This window comes from Pteropus medius, unplaced genomic scaffold (assembly GCF_902729225.1).
Source record: "Pteropus medius unplaced genomic scaffold, Ma_sr-lr_union100, whole genome shotgun sequence".
Taxonomy (NCBI): Eukaryota; Metazoa; Chordata; class Mammalia; order Chiroptera; family Pteropodidae; genus Pteropus; species Pteropus medius.
In genome coordinates, this window is record NW_024340849.1 from 48,734,766 (window position 1) to 48,754,936 (window position 20,171).

Below are 20,171 nucleotides of genomic sequence, written 5' to 3' on the forward strand. Positions count from 1 at the left end.
ATGAGTTTTATCAAAATTCAGTTCCATGATTCTCAACCAATTCTAATGTCCTTATAATAATGCCCCTTGGTTTCACTCTAAGAGAAACAAAAAGTCTACTTTTTCCAAAAGAACATTCATGTACTTCGGGCAGTCTATTACTAAAGTGAGTGTTAAGACTATAAAAAGGTATATATATTCTGGGCAATAAATTTGACCACTCTGACTTTAAAACATAAATAAAAATACCAACTCTATGACAACTGTATATTATTGAGTAAAAGTTAACTGGTATAGTTACTAAAACATAATAAATATTGAAATTATATCATTATTGAGAATGTTTACTGCTATAACTCAAATCCAAGAATGAATTATAATTCTAAGAGTAAAATAAATGTGAGTTACTGTTGATAATTATGTATACCTATAAAAAATCAAAGAGAGAACACAATGAATATTTTTGTCAATAAAGGATATATTAATTATTCAATCTTATTAGTGAGATGCCTATTGTTGCATTTTACTAGCCTATTGATTCAAATTTTACACTATGAGGTATTGAATCAAAGAGCTGTTTTAAATGGAACACTTTATTTCATTTTTGAAATCTTCATAGCAAAATGGTATGTGCACCTGCATCTGAATTAATAAAAAGGGTAAGTAATTTTATAGAGATTTCATCAGAAACTTCACATCCTGTCTCTAAAATTATCTAAAAGCAGATTCTTAAATAATAATTTAAGTTCTGGATTACTTAGTTGTTTGGATTGAGGGAAATGTCACATGCCCAAGTTCATTATCAGTATGTCAGAAGATCACATGTACGTATCCATTGCAGGTACGGTTGACATGAGATGTGACACATTCACACAGATATAAAGAATAAATTCTTTAAATTTATTATGAAGATTCTGCATCTCACTTTGTCAACTTCTCACACTGCCACCTGTGCATATCCACTCCTTCTGCAAGACATCCAATCAATTCATATGCTCCCACTACCACCCTTTTATTTAATGAAATCACAAAATCAGGTGAGGAAGAGAGACCTATCCAATAGTAGAGAGGAGGAAGATTTTTAGACTTAGACAAGAGCCTCATTTAAATTATAACTCTAACATAACAGACATCTACATTTCTTTTAAGTAAAATATTCATTAGACATACTTCTAGCAAAGTCAAATAAATGACATACTTTGACGTTATCACAAACAATTTTATATCAGTAAGTCTTTATTGTATCCTAGGTACTTAGAAATAATAAAGAAATAAAGAGATAACTTATGTCACAAATGTGTATACGTTTTACATATTTGTAAAAGTCCAAAAAATGTCAAATTGAAGTAAATCAAGTTTTTATCAGTTTTAGAATATTTGAGATCATAAAGCTCTGAGCTTAATCTTATAGAATACAGTTTCTGCTTTTCATCTTTTTATTGAAATTAGAAAATCTTAAAAATGTCAAACCAATATAGTATGTACTTTAAATATTAACATTGTTTTTGTTCAATCAAATGCTCTAGATCTCATTTAAAATATTTAAAATATAACTCTAAAAATTTAGCTATATAATAGCAAAAAGCAAAACTTCTTATATGTCCAATTTCTAAGATTTCTTTCAAGAAATCTTTCAGCTAGACTCTACAACAGAAGTAGGAATTCTCTAGTCTAAAAGCTATTGTTTTTATATTATTGTTTATCTTCATTCGAACTCTAAAAAGTAATTATGAACATGAAAAGTAGCATTTCCAGACCTAAAAAATTCATTTATAGACACAGTATATCTAATATCATAGGTGTCTTCAAGAAGAAATACAGTAGTAGAAATTATATAGCTGTGGCCACAAAGAAATGAATTTCTAATGTTATTGTATCTATTTTTACTGGTTGGTTTTTATGGATCAACTGTGTGTTTGTCAGTTTTTCCTAAGTTGATGACTAAAACTAGAAAAAGTCCCCTAACCCTAATTTTAAAATTATATTCTCAATTTTTTCAAAAAACATTACTAGGTGAGCATTGGACTAAGTGTTCTAGTACAATCTTTGCAATCAGCTCTCACAGCAACCTTGGGGAAGTCACAAACTACTGTGTCTCTGCTTATCCTTGAACTGAAAAGGCCAGACTGGACAACCTATAAGATTCCATTTTGTAGAAGAGCCCATTATTCTGTCAATATAGACATCTCAAAATGAATGATTATCTACATAATATAATTCCTAGGAAATTCCCATTTAGAATTCTGTTTCCAGGTAGCTTTTGAGTTAACAATGAATACAGGAAGTTTTGCACTCTCTAGTTATGCTGCTATGGATCTAATTCCATGCAGGGATTTCGAGCTCAGTAGAGAGGATTTTTTCATGAATGAAATAAGGCCACACGTATCCAATTTTAAATGTAAATGTCAAGATGGCTAGAGGGCTGCTATGTCTGAGAGGAAATAAACTTAAATAACAAAGAAATAGACACAAGGACTCGCCCTAGAGAACCATTAATAAAAACATCTCATAACCAAACATTGGCATTGGGAGGGTTGGCTTTCCCTAGAGGATGTGTATAAAAGGTGAACTGCTGAACCCTTTAGGCTATGCAAAAAGCCATCTGGAAATGCACCTTGATTCTCACAACATCTACACTTTTTTTTTGTCCAAGAACCTAAGACAAAAGACTATAATAATTATATTAGCAAGATCATAAACTCTTTATATCATGGGTTATTCTGATCCCCCAAATTGCAACTGAATTAGAATTCTTTCCAGATGCTCTGTTCAATGAAAGAGTCTCAAAAGAATTGTGAAAGAATGCTATCCCAAGCTGTTTATAGTAAGTAAAATATGCAATAATTGCCTTTCTGCATATCTATCAGGCATCTCTTCTCTGCTCACTCAACTTTTCCTTGGGACTTTCCCCTCCTGATCCCCAGAGTATCTTCTTTCCATGCATTCTCAATTTTCCCACAGTGCTCCTGTGAGTGGAGAAATGTCAAGACTGGGAGTCTAGAAGCTGCACACAGGATTCATTCCTTGCTCCTCTGTTTGGGATTCATGGTTAATTTTTATCAAATTTATGCAGTTCTGATGGCTTCTCTGCAATCTTGCCATCAGTTCAGGTGACCTTATTTTATGTTGTTCTAGAACCAGACTCCTCCTGCTTCATCTAGCTGTGCTACATTTCCCTTCCTTCTGCTACCTTTCTTCTTTCCATAGACACACTTTCGGTAGTTACCCGGAGATATAGTATCAACTCAATTTTGGACTTATAATTCCATTCTCAATATATGTCAGTCACTGAAGCTCTTTAAATGGAAGAACCCTTTCTAGTGATCACATTCTATGAATACATGTTAGTAATGTAAGAGATTACTTTGCTCACTAAGCTATACACTGATAGCTACTTGTTGTAACAATCAGTAAAGCTCCGTTCTATCATGAAATGCATACACCTGTATCTTCTAGGAACTCTAAAATATTAGAATTGTTCTGGGGCTATAAACGTCAGAAGCGTTTCTCCAATTAAAATTAAAAATAAATATACATAGAAAGAATCAGTTTACTGTGAGATAACTGGACAGCTCTTAAGATAGTAGCATTTCTCTACAGCTAAAAGCAACATTCTTGTATTTCTTCCTAGAGTCTAATTGAAGAATTTCACTAAATACACATCAAATTTAAAGTCAAGATCTTGACCAGATGCATAATGTCTAGAAAAAGTCAAAGTGGTTTTCCATGTTAAACTATATAGCAATAGGAAAAAAAATAATTTCTTTTCTACATTTATATCTTCTCTTTCCCACAAATAGCAGTACCAATTCCTTCTAACATAATTCATGAAAGAATGACAGGTAAAAACATCTAGAAATTAAAGGTGAGCCGAGTCCAAAAATACATGATATAATATTACCTTTACCAAAAGCTATTTCTCCATTTTATGGTTTTGTACTGAGACATACACATAGTTATGTCTTATGCTGAAGTGAAGATGACTGAGCATATCAATAGATGCCAGTTCAGGCTATTATCATCTGCATTTTGAAGTCCTCTGAGAGTTCTATTTTCTATTTGTAGTCTGTTTTTTTCAGACTTATCTAGAATCTTCTCCAAATGAAACCTCAAGTTAGTCATTTTGGGAGAAAAATCCACTTTTTAATGCTTCTATGAAAAATAAACTCCAGATGAATTAAGACAACAACAAAAAATAGAGTACAATACATATCCACGTTGTAAATTTACAGCATTGAAGCAATAACAAAAAATAGAAATGATGGATTATAATAATAACAATGAAAAAACGCAATGTAATAAAAATGACAAAAATCAATTTTAAAAATCAATCTTGTGAAATATATTTACAAAGTATATGATGAGCAATTATATAAGTAAGTTTTCCAAAAAATAAATACTAAACATAATGAAAAATGAGAAATAATTGTTTGCTTTTACCAATTATTTTTAGAAAAAGCATTCAGTTGCTTAAAATCTATTAAAACTTAAAAGTGCTTTATTTAAATGCTGATGAGATTTCAGTGAATATAGTATACTTTTTTATTCTTTTTTGTTGTTATTGGGATGAAATTCACATACCATGTAATTAACTATCTGAAAATGAACAATTCAGTGGCATTTAATATATCCACAATGTTATACAACCACCAACTCTGTCTAGTTCCAAAACATTTTATCACCCAAGAAGAATATCCTATATTCATTAAATAGTCACACACACACATAATTCCACCCCACCCCCTCCCCCCGCCCCCTCATTGCTCCCTCCTCACAGTCTTTGGCAAATACAAATCCGCTTTCTGTCTCTATGGATTTGCTTATTCTGGAAACTTCATATAAATAAAATCATACAATATTTGAACTTTTGTTTCTGGCTTCTTTACATAGCATGTTTTCATGGTTAACACAAGTTATGGCTTAAATCAACTTCATTCTCTTTTACTGCTGAATAATATATATATCTATATATATATATGTATACACACTTATAATTTGTGCGTGTGTGTGTGTGTGTGTGTGTATATATATATATATATATTTATTTATTTATTTATTTATTTATTTATTTATTTATTTATTTATCACATTTTATTTAACCATTCATCCTTTAATGGATATTTGGGTTGTTTCCACCTTTTGGCTTTTGCGAATAATTCTCCTGTGAACATCTGTAAGTATCTGTTTGAACACTTGATTTCAATTTTTTTGAGCATATATACCTAGGAGTAGAATTGCTGGATCATATGGTAGTTCTATGTTTAATATTTTGAAGAACCACAAAACCGTGTTCCAAAAGACTGTACCATTTTACATTCCCACCAGCAGTGTGTGAGCATTCCAATTTCTCCATATCCTCTCCAACACTTGTTATTGTCTATCTTTTTAATTATAGCTATTCTAGTGGATGCGAGGTGGTATCTCATTGAGGTTTTGATTTGTATGACTCTAATGATGTTGAGCATTGTTATGTATTTATTGGCCATTTGTATATAAGAATGAAGCTATGAATGAAGATTTTTCTGAAGCCTCATGAGGCCCCAAGGTTTTGACTCCAATGATACATTTTTAAAATCTCTCTTTCTCTCTGTTTCTTTTTCTCTCTCTCTCTTTCTTCCCACACATCCATCCATCCATCCATCCATCCATCCACCCATCCATCCATCCATGCATGCATCTATCCATTCATCACCTATTTCTTTTTACAGGTGGTGTTCCAATAGGTATAAGCACACTGATGATGGTACAGTACAGAAAAAGGGAAAATAACATTCAAATTTTTTACCTAGTAAATCTACTCCTAGAAATTTATCCTAAACAAATAACAGATTTCCATGCATAAATGCTCACAACAACATAAACAGCAAAAATCAAAACCAACTCCTCCCAAATAGGAAACATTCTTATATATTAACATGAAAGAAGATTATGCCAGAAATGAAATATCTATAAAGACTATATAGAAATGTGGAAACAAAAAACACATAGCAATAAAGAGTTCTAGTTTTTATCTAGGTGACCCAGGTTTGATGCCAGTAATAGGGACACAGTATAAGGATGTATAAGGTCCATGAGGGTAAGGATCCTTGATTTGTTCATTAAAGTATTCCAAATCTAAAACAGATTCTAATGTATTGCAAGTTATAAATAAATGTTTACTGAATGGATATACATATGGATGAGCTAACAATTGCAGAATGTAAACCAAAAATGTATATGGCATGTGAAATATAATATGCAAAAATGAAAATATCCAACTAGGTCTGTCATTGACCTCTTGAATTCAATCCTTGTCCTTCTCAGTGGAATTCATTATCTCCTGTTTCAATAAAATATACTGTCCTTCTCCAGCTCTGCAAACCAGAAACCTAGGGATCACTACCTCATTTCCTAATACTCTACTCCTAAGTCATTTATTCATCAAATCATTGATTCTTCCTTCTTGGTAGCCCTCCACCATCTTCACTTCTCTCCTCCATCATCACTGTCTTCTCATGGATTACTGTTGCAGCATACAAAACATTTTCCTGCTTCCAGCCTTGCCTATTTTCAATCCATTCTTCACACATATGGCCAGTGTGCATTTTTCTAAAGTTCAAATCTTAACATTTCTCTCTCCCTTGCTTAAGATTTGCCAAAGCATCCCCACTGCCCATAAGAAAAACTCATAGTTTTTAATATAGTTTGCATTAGAAGCCTTCAATAGTGACTACAGAGTAAATCATCAGGATAGCTTTTTAAAAAATACTAGTGACTAAGCCCCATCCCAGAAACTCAGTTTCAGTTGATTTGGTGTGAAACCCAGGCATGGGTACTTTACAAAGCAACCTCACAGGTGATTCTATTATTCAACCAAAGTCAAAACCCATGGTTTCTATGGCCCTTTGTGCTACAACTTAACATTTTGTGTCCACTTTGGTTATGCCCAACCTCACATTCCAAGCTCCAGCCATACTGTCTTTCTTCTACCAGTTTTTCAACTGTGCTGTAATATCTCTTGCTTCTGAGTCTTTATACTTCCTTTGCTGTCAGTGGAGAATGGTCTTCTCACTCCCTTGGGAAAGATTACATATACTATTCCTTTGGGTTTCTGCTCTTCCATCACTTCCTCCAGGAGTCTTCCATCCCAGACTGAAATTGGTACCTATTTTGTATATTTCCACCATTCTTTGTCCATTCTCAACAACAGAGCTATATCAAACTCTATTACTGTTTTTCACCTATTTGTCTGCTACCACCTTCTACCAGTAGACTGTAAAGTCTATGAGATCAGGGCATGTGATGTTTGTTAGCTGCTGCATGCTAAGTACCTAACAGAGTGAATTCATACAGCAGGCATTTAATAAATAGTTATCAAATGAACAAATATGTGACAGAATTGTGGGATTCTAAATAATCTAAATTATTTAAAAATATTTTTCTTTGTAGTTGTTGTAGAATCTACTTTATGGAAAAACATTTTCAAAATGAACAATGTAAGATATAATCATCATTATTATAATTTAAATATAACATTCTTTCAAATTTCTCAATTAAATAAATGCAGAATATTTTTAAATATAAATATAATTTAAATTTAAATATAATTTAAATATAATATTCCTTCAAATTTCTCAATTAAAGAAATAAATGCAGAATAATATTTTTTGAGATGTATCTGTAAAAATAAACATGAAATTGCAATGCAAATATCAACCTACTGATTCTACAAAACTAAAAAGGAGGAAATTGGTGCATGCTCTATCCTACTTAGATTAATGTAGTTTATATATACATCACGGGTACTTTGATATTTATTATCATACTTTGGCAGTAGAAATGATGCAACCACTATGTGAGAAGTTTTGAAAATCATCCATCAAATCTTAATCCACTGCATTGCTTCTTAACAGTGGTTTCGGGCTCTTCAAGGCAGATCGCCCGTTTAAAAACTGGAGATTATGTACTAATTAACAATGCAAGGTAATGAAAGAAAATTATTTGAAAGCTTAATTATCAATGTGACACACATGTCTGCAAAGCAACTAATTTTTCAAAAAATAAATGATTAAGCAATTCGCAAAACGTAGGTCTATAAATATATTATAACATTTTAGAGTAATATCTTCAATATTAATATTCTATATATATATATTGCAATGGGAATCTCTGGAAATGTTTAAATGTCTCTAAAAATGAATATAAGAGAAATTATATTAGTAAGTTCTTTGTCAATCTTCTACATTCCCGAATATATTTTTAACACATGAAATCAAGAGGAATTTTCTAAATCCAAACTTCTGTTTATAAGAAATGGTTTTCATTTATGAATCCACATACCTAAGCCCTAAAATTACATATCATTTTTTTTTAAATGTGAAGAATACTAAACTTGTGTCATTCAATTAATATTTTCTGGAATGTCATGATTATAAATGGTCCAATTTTGCTGCCCCCATTATACCCTTGAAATGTCCTTCCATTTTACCATTTCTTTGAAATCATACAGCTATAGCTTTATGTTGTCTGTCTACAATTTTGAGGTTAAGTTTACTCCCATACCACACAGACTTGCCTTAGTGCTTTTATGGTAAATAATTTACACTAGAAATGCTGCATCATGAAATTGAGGTTAGGGAAATTGTTATTTAAGCAAACACAATCGATCTCAAATCATTTTAAATTTCCTGCACTCTGATTTATCTTACAGCAAGGATTGGTGTGCATGAGGTGGCGAGCAGATAAGCTGGAGAAGAATGGCATGATTATTTTTCATTTGTAGGATTTTCTTCCCTTCCATAATTATTAATGGGGAAAACTAGCCAAAGCACACCCTCCTCTCACAATACCCTTTCTCCTCTTCCTTCTTTGCTACTTCCAGCTTTGTCTTTTATATTTTCACTCCTAATTTCCCCAAATTCAAATGGAAATCTGAGTTTCCTTTAGCAAAGGAAATCAATACCAAGTTTCTTTATTTGATATATAATTTTTAAAGAGAAATAAAAACCCTCAAGTGAAAGTGTCATTCTCACATTTCCATATGAACTGAAAAGGGAAACAGTAACAATTATCAGAGTAAAATTTTCAGTAGGTATCTGAAGGGCAGAGAGAAGACGTTAGTACACTGTATTGTTCTCATTGATGGCTCAGCCATAGAGCTAGATGGCGAGGAGTTCACTGAAAATTGGTCACAAAACAAGAGTCATCCAATTTCACCTTTGTTGCATTTTTTTTTTTTTTTTTTTTGCTGCTATTAATTCATTTGTTCATTCTTCAAACAATTTTTGGGCAGTATACTACACATGGGCCACTATGGTTTAGGTCCTCAGGTTACAAAACTAAATAAAACATGATAGTCCCTAATCTCGATCTGACTATTCTAATGAGAAATATATAAAATCGATGATTATAACTCAGCATGAAAAGTTTGATGACCAATGCTTAGAGTATTTGGAGAGCCAAAAGTCACTGGACTAGTCCACTCAAACCTCCTTGTGGGGGGTGAGGGAGGATGGTCAGCACTCAAGGATGAGTCCAGTGAAGGAAGAAGAGATGGGTGGTGTGGGTAAGAACATTCTCCCAGAGGAATAACAAGAGCAAAATATGGGCAGAAAATAGGAAGATTGTAGGATTTAGGAGTGGGAAGCAAAGACGACAACCATGGAACAGAGAGGAATCATGCTGGTGAGGTCGTCTTCCCACATTCTCTGTACCTCTTCTTTCCCTCCTAGATGAGCCCACTGACCTGTACACACCAACCACAGGAAGCCAGCACCCTTCTTGGTGATGTTGCAAGCTATTGTCACATTTCTCGCCTTTTTATCTAATCAGAACTTAACTCTTCTGTGGCTGCTCATTTTATCCACAACTATGATGTGGAATTGAGACAGTATAAATACACTATACCTGGCCCATATTGGGAAATGATGCACTGAAGCTATTATCATTACTGATTTAGAGCAAAACTTAGAGACAAAAATATGTTATAGAAAAAACAACAACAAACAAACAAGAAGCTGGTGTGAGCTATGGTGAGGCAGAGCGAGAGTGAAGGAGACCCACTGGAGTGCTTGATCTGTGTCAGGAACTATAAACATTTTACTTCATTTAAGAATGAGATTAATGGGACATATGATAAAGGAAGTGGCTCTACACATAGGTAGAATCAAAATTGCAAAAAAAGATGGGGACACATCTGCTTTAAAAGAATTAGAAGTAGGATTTCTCTCTTCTCCCTTCTGATTTATTTCTAGATTTCTGTCTTTGGTATCACTGATCCTTTCCTCCATTTGGTCAACCCTATTTTCCAAGCTTGCTATTCCATTTTTCAACTCTTGCAGTGTGTTCTTCATCTCCAGAAGTTCTATTTGGTTCCTTTTGAGGGTTTCGATCACCTTGCTCTGTTCATCTAGTTGTTTTTTTCAATTCCTGAAATTGTTGATTTGAGTTGTTTTGGATTTCATTGAGTTTTTTCAGAAGTACCATCTTGAATTCTCTGTCATTTAAGTTGTATATTTCTATGTCTGTAAGCTTATTTTCTGGAGATTTTTCTCTTTTTTTCTGAGATGACTTGTCACCTTGTCACCTTGTTCATGGTGTTTAATGGACTAATTCTCTGCCTGGGCGTTAATGGAAGTGTATTCCGTTGTTTTTCCAGAAAGATTTATTATATAAATCTTTCTAGCCTGCTGCAAAGAAGGCACTTTTCTTTTGGTTTCCAGTAGGTGGCGTCTAAGTCTCTTGGATCCCTGTTTATATAAAGCCTAAAAGTCTTTTTGTTTGTTTGTTTTCTGGTAGATATTTAATCACACTTGCTACTCTCGATTTCAGTCCCTGTCAGTGTTAGCAACAGTTTCGATAGCGTTTGCTCAGATTCTCCTTGGGCTCCGCAGTGATGAGTCTCAGAGAGTATGGGAGGAGGGGCCCTCTGGGTTGGGAGTTGGGGGCTGCAGTTCTGCCTCGGTTTTGCAGCCGGGGCTGGTAAAAATCAACTGTTGTTTCTCTGTGGTCCTGTCCCACTTCTCTACTTTCTGCCCTGATGACTGGGCCCTGCTGCCAGCTGCTAGACATTCAGGCTGATCAGGGAGGTTGCCACACCCTCCCCCACCTCCTACAAGGAGCAGCTTCTTTATTTCTCCTAGTCTACCACCTGACACCTGGGGTTCTGACCTGTTGTAGCTCTTATGTGCAGATTCCACGCTCAGATGTGCTAGTGTGCAGTTTGAGTGTTTTCTGTTGAGTTTTAGATGTTCAGCTTATTGTTATTTCAGGGGAAGAGATCTGAGGATGTCTCTCATTCCACCATGTTTCCTCAATCTTCCTGTCTTTTTTTAATCAAAAGGTGTATATATGATCTGGATGCTTTTAGAATGTTGTAATTAAAGAAAAATTAGACTGGTGTCCTCATCCTTGAACAGATGGCTAGAAGAATTACAAATTGGTCCAGGACGCTGTGGGTTTTTTTTTGTTTGTTTGTTCATTTGTTTTTAAATTGTTGTATTGAGGGGAAATGTCTGCTTTCAGGAAGCTAGCAAGGGAGAGGAGAAGAACAGAGATGAGAAGAATCAAGAGTCTCCCAGATGCCACCTTGCAGAGCCTCAAAGCCAGCTTTCATAAAAAAGCAGGCAGTAGAAAGTGATTTCAAAAAACAACTCTTAAACAAGCATGGGGCTAGTTTCCTTTTATAGATTTTATCTCTCATTTCATAAATATTAACTCTTTCCTCCACAGTACTGTGTCAAATATGAAAAATAAAAATGAATGCCCTTATGTAATTATTTTTATAAGGATGGACCCACCAGGTGACTGCAAATCTCGGAGTCCATTTCCAATTAACATGATTAATGATGAGCAAAGCATGGGATAAATTTCTGTCTACATGTGCTAAGAGATAAACCACTGCCACTTGAAAGCAGAGCATCTACCAGAGTGACTCATTCCTTGCATCTACCTCACAATTACTGAGATGGGGTGCTGAACCACCCTTAGTCTTCTTGTCACAGGGACTTAGCATTGAGAGCTTCATATGTTTTGAAGATAGGAAAGCACCAGGATTAAGTACTATTTATGCCTATAACCTCCTCTTGGTCAAGAGGCTTCTGGGCTGAGTTCCCTGTGCTCTTAGAATGAGAAAAATTGGAATTCTAGATGCTCCTCCCCATAAGGGAAAGAAAGCAGATCTGACAGGTGTGACCCTCAGAGGGAAACTAATCTAACTATGAATGCTGCAAATAAATAAAAGAAATATTCAACTTATCATAAAGACAAAAATATCCAAACAAGAGAAAATCATGGACTAAATACCAGAAAATCCTATTTAAGTCCTATGGAACTATACTAATACAAAATCCTAGGAGGTATAATAGAATTAACAATCCTAAATAAGTTCCACACAGAGGAGAAAAGAGTGGAAAGTCAGTGCTCAGATCCCAGCTCAAAAATGTGGGGGCTTCAGGCAGCTCATTTGCTCTCTCAAAGCTTGTTTCCTCATCACTGTCCTCAATGCTACCCTCATCCATCATCACCTTCATCTTTTCCTCAATGTAACATCAAGACTGGGCACTGCATCTATACAAAAGAAAGGTGCCTCCCTGGCAAAGAAAGATTATAAAAAGGCACAGCACTGCAGGAACAAGTCTTGGCCTCTTCGTAGGAATAAAATGAATCCCCTGTCTCCAGCTGGATCTAGCCCGGAAGAGGGTGTCCAGCCTGGTGATCAATGTCTAGGCCAGCTCGCAGCTCCCACTCACTTCCTCAGGCCTGTGGGCAGTAGTGCACAGCTGTCCATCTGCACAGCCCTAACTACTCTAAAGTCTTGTTTAAAAAATGGAAAGGGATCATGTATATGGAGTTCTCCACTTAAAAAATATTGGAGCCAATTTGTAACTTGAAAAAAGTAGTCATTAATTGGAAAAGGAATATAATGATCCCTGGGGCCCTGCAGTTAGTAGGTGCTCTACAAATAGTAGCTATTATCACCACAAATTTTTCCTTTATAGTTTTGTACTCAGAAGTTTCTTTCAATCAATGCTTTGGCACAGCACAAGAATCCAGACTGGCCTTGAAATTTCACTCACATTGCCACACATCCACCAATGAATCAAACAAACTACTTCTATGGAATCTGTAATGACATAATTGAAACCGGGTCTACATTTATTTAAATAGTGTAGTTTTGATGGAATGAAAATATTTTAGTAAGCGGCACAACACATGTTTGAGGAAAATTTACAGAGGTTCCCCCAGCCCCATCGATTTCCTCACTTACCTATAAGAGCACCGTTTTGGAAATTAAAAAAAGAGAGAGAAAGAGGGGGAGGTGTAAGTTTCAGTTCTGCACAATGGCACCTTTAACAAACCTGCCAGCTAGTCAAAAACTAAATAGGCTGGTTTGAAAAAATCTTTACTACTGCCAGTTAATATTCACAGGGCTCTGGGGGAACAAGAACTTTCAATGACTCGATATTTATAAATGCTACTGTTGTCCCTCAAACATGTGTCTTAGATTCCTGAGGGATACTGAGATTTTTTTTTTTTTTTTTTTTGCCGTAATAAGGATGAGGGTGTGTGAGTTTTAAATGGGGAGAGGAGTAGCGAGGAGAGCAAAATGAAACACATATAAACGAGCACTTGGTGATCTTGAATTTGAATACCACTTAAATATGATTGAGAAACCTGACCTGCCTGGGTTACTTCATTTTAATTTACCAATGTTTAAAACATAGAGAAAGCATTCAAAATGCACAGCATTGCTGGCCAAGACACTTTTTGTCTTTTTATTTGAAAATTTGCTACTTTATATCAACAGATGCCAAAAGAGGCTGAACTTCCAATATGGGATATCAAAATAGCTGAGTTTCTGTTTACAACTCTAATGGTGTAATCGAGACTCCAAATGCTCAAGAAACAATAACATTAGTGAGATGAAGTCAACTCTAAATTAAAAGTCACTGTTTCCATTACCCACTCTAACAGTATTTTCAGGATTTTATATAACTTGATCATTAAAAAATGCTCTAGGCTGAAAACCTGGTCTGTGTCAATCTTGGACTAAACTAGTTTTCAAAGCTCTGAAGTTTGTTTGCACTTCTCTTTTATCCCTTTTCAAGAATGTATTACTTCTAAACGCTGCACATGAAATTAAACCAAAAAAATCTGTAACACCCAATGAGCCAATGTTGTTGTATGCATCACTCACTTTTCAGAAGTTTATGACTTCTGTAAACTCACTTTCAAGGTGCCTTATGGCTGGAAGTAAAGAGCTCAAATTCCTTTTTTAACTCAATCATTAGCCCATCCCCTCTCTGTCAGTTACTTCCTCAAAAATACCAGAATTTCACATTGTAATGTTAACTTTTGTAAAAATAAACTTCAAATTAGAATTCAACTTGGTAGAAAAAGTTTACTACTGTGATTTTATTAGATTGGCTCTTTGTGGAACAGAAGAGCTTTTATACAGGGATGTCAAAAAAGAAAAGGACAATACATTAGATTCGGACATGTTCGAGTTAAACTGCAGTGAGGAGTAAAAGTAGAGGACAATTGTGCATGAATCAAAATATCTCTGTGAGAGATGTGGAATAATCTTGGTATCTAGAAGCCCTTGGGAGAGGCAAATCTACCTCCCCAAGATTAGGTTGCAAGGAGTACTTAGGAAAAGGAATGTCAAGCCTGAGACGGCCTCTTCTTTACTACTGAGAAATACAGACCTCTTCATGGTCATAATGTAAGACCCATCTAAAGTATCTAGGTAATTTGGATCCTTGCCTGAGAAGGAAGATACAAAGCAGAACAAACTTACACATGTGTTTGGGGGTGGCGGGTGGTTATCTGAAGTTTGTATGTCTTTCTGTCGATCTGTCTGTCTCCATCTATACCTTATAGTGGAGACTATACATAGAGTAAATACATTTACAAATCTGAAATGGAATATTGTTTTAACATTCCATATTACATATTTTTTTGGCCTTTGTAGAGTCGTGGAAAATCATCATTTTGAATAAAAATGGAAATACCTAGACTAGGATGAATTTCACTGCCTATCTAGATACCCTCCAGTATAGTCCTTTCTACAATATCACTCAGTATCAAAAATTATTTTTACAAATGGGCAAGATATACATTGATAAACTCAATTTTTAAAAATCTAAAAATCTGATGAATTATAATATATCTGTGATTAAATACTCTCAGTGATGAAGAACTCATTATTCATGAAATAGCCTTTCATTCAGACATCACTTATGGTTCAAAAACCCTTCCTGGGGGTTGATCCTGGGAATGTCTTATTAAGAAATAGCCAAAAGATTTTTGATTGAGAAGCACTACAAAATAATCCTGAAATCACTTTTACTAAGTCCAAAAAATTTGAACCTGGCCAAATGTAATAAATACTCTTCATCATTACAACATAAGTTCCATTATTTAAATAAATGCTGTAGTTTGTCAAGTTTTTAAGAATAAAGTGACTTCTACCAAACATCATAGCTAAATCTTAATAATGAAATATGATTCAGCCTTGAAAAGGAATGAAGTACTAACATGGATGAAACTTGAAACATTATGCTAAGTGAAGGAAGCCAGACAAAAAAAGGTCACATATTGTATAATTCTATTTAGATGAATATCCAGAATATGTAAATCTAATAGAGGCAGGAAGTAAATTAGTGATTGCCTTGGGATGAGCAGAGAGGGAATGGGGAATAATGCATGTGCTCATGGGCATAGGGTCTCTTTTTGGAATGATGAAATGTTCTGGAATTAGATAGTGGTGATGATTGTATAACCTAAAAACCACTGAATTAAATTCCTTAAATGGGATAATTTATGGTATATGAATTATATCTCAATTTAAAAAACAATAAATCTTAAATCAAAAATTATTTTGATAGGCATTACTATCCAAGGAACTCTGAACTTAATAAAATGACCAAAATGAATACTAACATTAGTTCTGTAAAGTTTAGCTCTCTAAAGTTACCCAGTAAGAGAGAGTGAATAATTTATGAATATGGTTATACTAAAGAATCTCTCACTATACTTATGTTAATACTCTTTGATCCATAAAAAATTTTGAACCCCTTTTTATTTTACAGAGAAGTGTAGGTTTACTTCAAACTACTTGTGCGTACACTTGAAACATTAGGAAATTTCAAATGCACAAATGGGTTTTTCAGAGAAAAATGGACAATTTTGAACTGTTATTATAGCCTATTTTATATCACAGGGTTTCTTAAGATTTAATTAAAACATGTGAATTGTATTCCATATACTTGAAATGCTTCTGTTTTTTCAAATGACAATCACACATACTACAAAAGCTGAAGTAGAATTTATCTGATGGCAGATTAATTTTGGAAAGATGAAACTACCTAGATAAAACATATATGTATTGAATTTTTATGATTATAACTTCAACATATAATGTATATAAGACATTATTTTTCTTTGAATAGAAACAAAGAACTCCCTGTTTGAAAAAGAAACTATATGTGTCATTTCCCACAAAGACATATGAAACCTTACATTATGCTTTAGGATACGCTTTAGGTCATGGTTATATAATAGTATTCAACTTTTATATTCTTATTTGTCACGTTAGAAATTGTATATGTCTTGTCTCTTTAGCTGGAGTATAAGCTCCAGGGACTGTATGTAAATCTAGATTTTTTTTTTTTTAGATTATTCTCAATGATAATGTTCTACATACAGATAGGGGCCTAATATCTAATACGCATTGAATATTCATTAATTAAGTTGCTCGCATTATCCAACTGTCCATAGTAAAGTTTCTTTATATGTGTTATATATTGAATTGTCAAATGACCAAAAATTGCCATGAATTTTATAATGTAATCAATAATTGTATAGATTTCTATTAACATTATGATGCATAGCTTTATTGTGCACATGCATAATATGAAAAACATTAACACTTACAGTTGTAACCAGGTGCAATACGCTGTTGAGCTTCAAGACTAGCCAATGTGATATGAAAAATGATGTGCAGCAACAGGAAGGAAAGACTGGTGAAGCACAGAGACTTTAATAACCGTCCCGTGTGTCCTAGGGGATAAAAGCACAGAGATTGTGAGAGAACTTCATTCTGACCTTTGCACAGTTCCACACAGAACACGTTTCTATATCATCTGTGACACAGACTGACTCAAAAGTACATGAAGTGTAACAATTAAATTTAATTAAATCTTAACAATCTTTTAATTGTTCATCCAAAGCTAAAAGCCATCTTATTCTCTTTGTAAAATTATACAATTAACATTGATTAAAAAATCAATGTAAAAGAAAGATGCTCTCCTATTTATCATATGTTACCATGAAAGGAAACCACAAATATCCCCTGGCCCAGAACATTTTATAAGGGTGTTCTATCAACTTTGTAAGAACAGATAATCCCTATCTAATAAAAGTAGTTCCAGAAAATAAAAAAAGAAGTTTCCTAAAATATTTTATAAGGTTGAGTAACTTTAATTTCAAAATTAAGTAAGTCTAGGAAAGAAAAAGAAAGGAAATTATAAACCCATTTTACATATAAACATAGACAAAAATTATTTTAAAAGATATTTGCTAACCAACTGAAATAGCATATGAAAAATATAATACATCATAATAAGCTGTGATTTATTGCAGAAAAACAAGAGTGACTTAATATTAACAAATCTGTAAGTGTAACTCACACACTAGAAGGCTGAATCGTGATTATCCCAATTGATACAGAAGAAGTACTTTATAAAGTTCAAAATCTATTCACTCTAAAAGAAAATAACACTCAGAAAACTGAGAATAGAAGGAAATACTCTTAATATGATAAAGAATTTATACCATAACTAAAGCAAACAGCTGTGTATGGTAGAATTTTAGACATAGCCCTTTAATGTCAGAGAATGATCAAGGGTACTTGATATCCTTGCCACTTAACATACCAGTGGGTGTACTGGCACATGTCATAAGATAAGAAAAAAAAATGAAAAGTTGTAATAACTGGAATTATTTGCAGACAATATGATCAAACAGAATTATTTGCAGATAATATTATCATCAATATAAAATGTCAACTGAATCCACAGACTAAATTAGAACAAATAGAAGAAAATGATTCAGACAAAATATTATCTTACAGAAATCAATATATCTCCTCTACATGAACAGTAATCTAGTAAAAAACAAGATACGACTTAAAGTAGCAACCAAAACTATATTGTAATGATTTTGTCAATGTGTCAGTTGGCTAGTCTATATCCCCAGTTATTTAATAAAACACTAATCTAAATGTTGCTGTAAGTTTACAGATGTGATAGAAATCCATAATCAATTGACTTTAAGTAAAGATATTATTCTTCAAAAACTGGGCAGGCCTGATTCAATCAGTTGGAAGGCCTGAAAACCAAGCTGAAGAGAGAGGGGAGAGGGTTTGGGAAGAAATTCTGTCACATGTGGATAATAGCTTCAACCTGTGTCCATGCATTTCAGCTTGCCCAGCGATGATCCTTCCTTCCTGATAGCAGCCTACCTTATATATTTTGAACTTCTTTAGCCAGCTGACATAATCAATAGTGTAAGCCAAATTCCTACAGGTTGAACCCTGACTAATAAAAATATCTAAGAATTAACCTTAACAAAGAATGCATAAGACCTCTAAGGACAAAATTGTAAACATAGTAAAACAAATAAGAAGACCTGAATAAATAAAGAGATTTGCCACATTTCCGAATGAGATGACTTAATATAATAAAAATGTCATTTTTTTTTCCTCTAAATCTAGTCTACAAATTCAACATAATTTTAAATATAATGCCAGTAGAAACTTTCAGGCCTTCAATAAACATATTTGAAAATACATATGAAAAGATTTTTTTTAGGAATTCAACAAACTTATTTTAAATATATACTTGGAAGAATAAAACTCTATGAATTGCTAGGTCGATTTTGAAATTCTGAGACATGAGACCAAAAGTGGATGAGCTTTGCTATAAACCCATAAGTTAAAACAAAACAAACAAATAGTAACCAAGATTCCTTACATAGAGGGAAAAAATCTCAGAAAAGTTCAGAAAAGAACAATTTATTCATATAAACTTGATAAATGGCAAAGCTGACTCCAGAAGTCAAAAGGAAAGAATAAACTATTTAGCAAATGAAATATGAGATAATAACTTTGTACCTTTGCTGTAATGATTACCTTCTAAAACAAGACCCCAAAACATAAACTATAAGGCAAAATAAATGACGAATTTGACCTCAATACAACTTAAGATTCAACAGATGACACTATAAAATTCACAAACAGGTGATTAGTTGGGATATTCAAAATGTACAAGAAATTAATGTTTAGAATAAAGAATGCCTGCATATCAACAAGAAGAAGGATACAATCCCAAATTACTTGACATACAAAGACCAGGAAAATATGACTGATTCTCAAGATAAAACTACCTAGATGAAATTACCTAGATGTTGGAATGACTAGAAAATGATTTCAAAACATCCATTATAACCACCTTCCCTGAGATAAAGGTAAACGATCTTGAAATGAATGAAAAGATCAAAGTTGTCAGTGGAGAAATTACAATAAATGAATAAATATAAAATTTTAGAAGTGAAAAAATACAATATCTGAAATTTAAAATTCATTTGATGGGCTCAGTCGTAGAATAGAGATAATAAATGAATGAGTCGGTAAATTTGAAGAGACAAATAGAAATCATGTATGAATAACAAAGAACAAAAGACTGGGGGAAAAAGTCCTCAGAGACGTAAAGATTAAAAGATCTATCAATTATCACCAGAGTTATCAAAAGAGAGATAGGCTGGTGCAAAAAAAAAAGTTTAATAGCTAAAAATTCACCAAATTTGGCAAAGATATTATTCACACATTCAATAAGTTTAACAAACACATAATAACCAAAGGAATCTAAAGGTAAAGAAAAAATCCTGAAAACAGCAAGAAAAAATATGTATGCCCACATATTTTCGTCACAGTGAAGACCAGAATACAGTGGAAAATCATCTGTAAAGTTATGAAAGAAAATAACTATAAGTCCAGAATTCTATAACCTGTGAACATGTCCTTCAGGAATGAAGGCAAAAATGACATTCTCAGTTGAATGAAAACTAAGAGTATTTGAAAGCAGGAGATTTGCTCTAAGAGAAATGCTGAAGTATGTTCTCTAGGCTGAAGGGAAATGGTACCAAAGGAA

At 33.5% G+C, this 20,171-nt stretch overlaps 1 protein-coding gene across 7 annotated transcripts in view; it reads right to left on the bottom strand.

The window, feature by feature from the left end:
• Positions 1–20,171, bottom strand: part of PIEZO2 (piezo type mechanosensitive ion channel component 2) — a 382,528-nt gene that overhangs the window by 231,904 nt on the left and 130,453 nt on the right. For all 7 annotated transcript variants that reach the window (XR_005649322.1, XM_039845973.1, XM_039845987.1 and 4 more), the window contains exon 3: positions 16,897–17,022. Coding sequence is in view for 6 of the 7 variants with exons in the window: in XM_039845973.1 (XP_039701907.1) it covers positions 16,897–17,022 (126 nt within the window). In the remaining variant the exon portion in view is untranslated. The remainder of the gene's footprint in view (positions 1–16,896; positions 17,023–20,171) is intronic.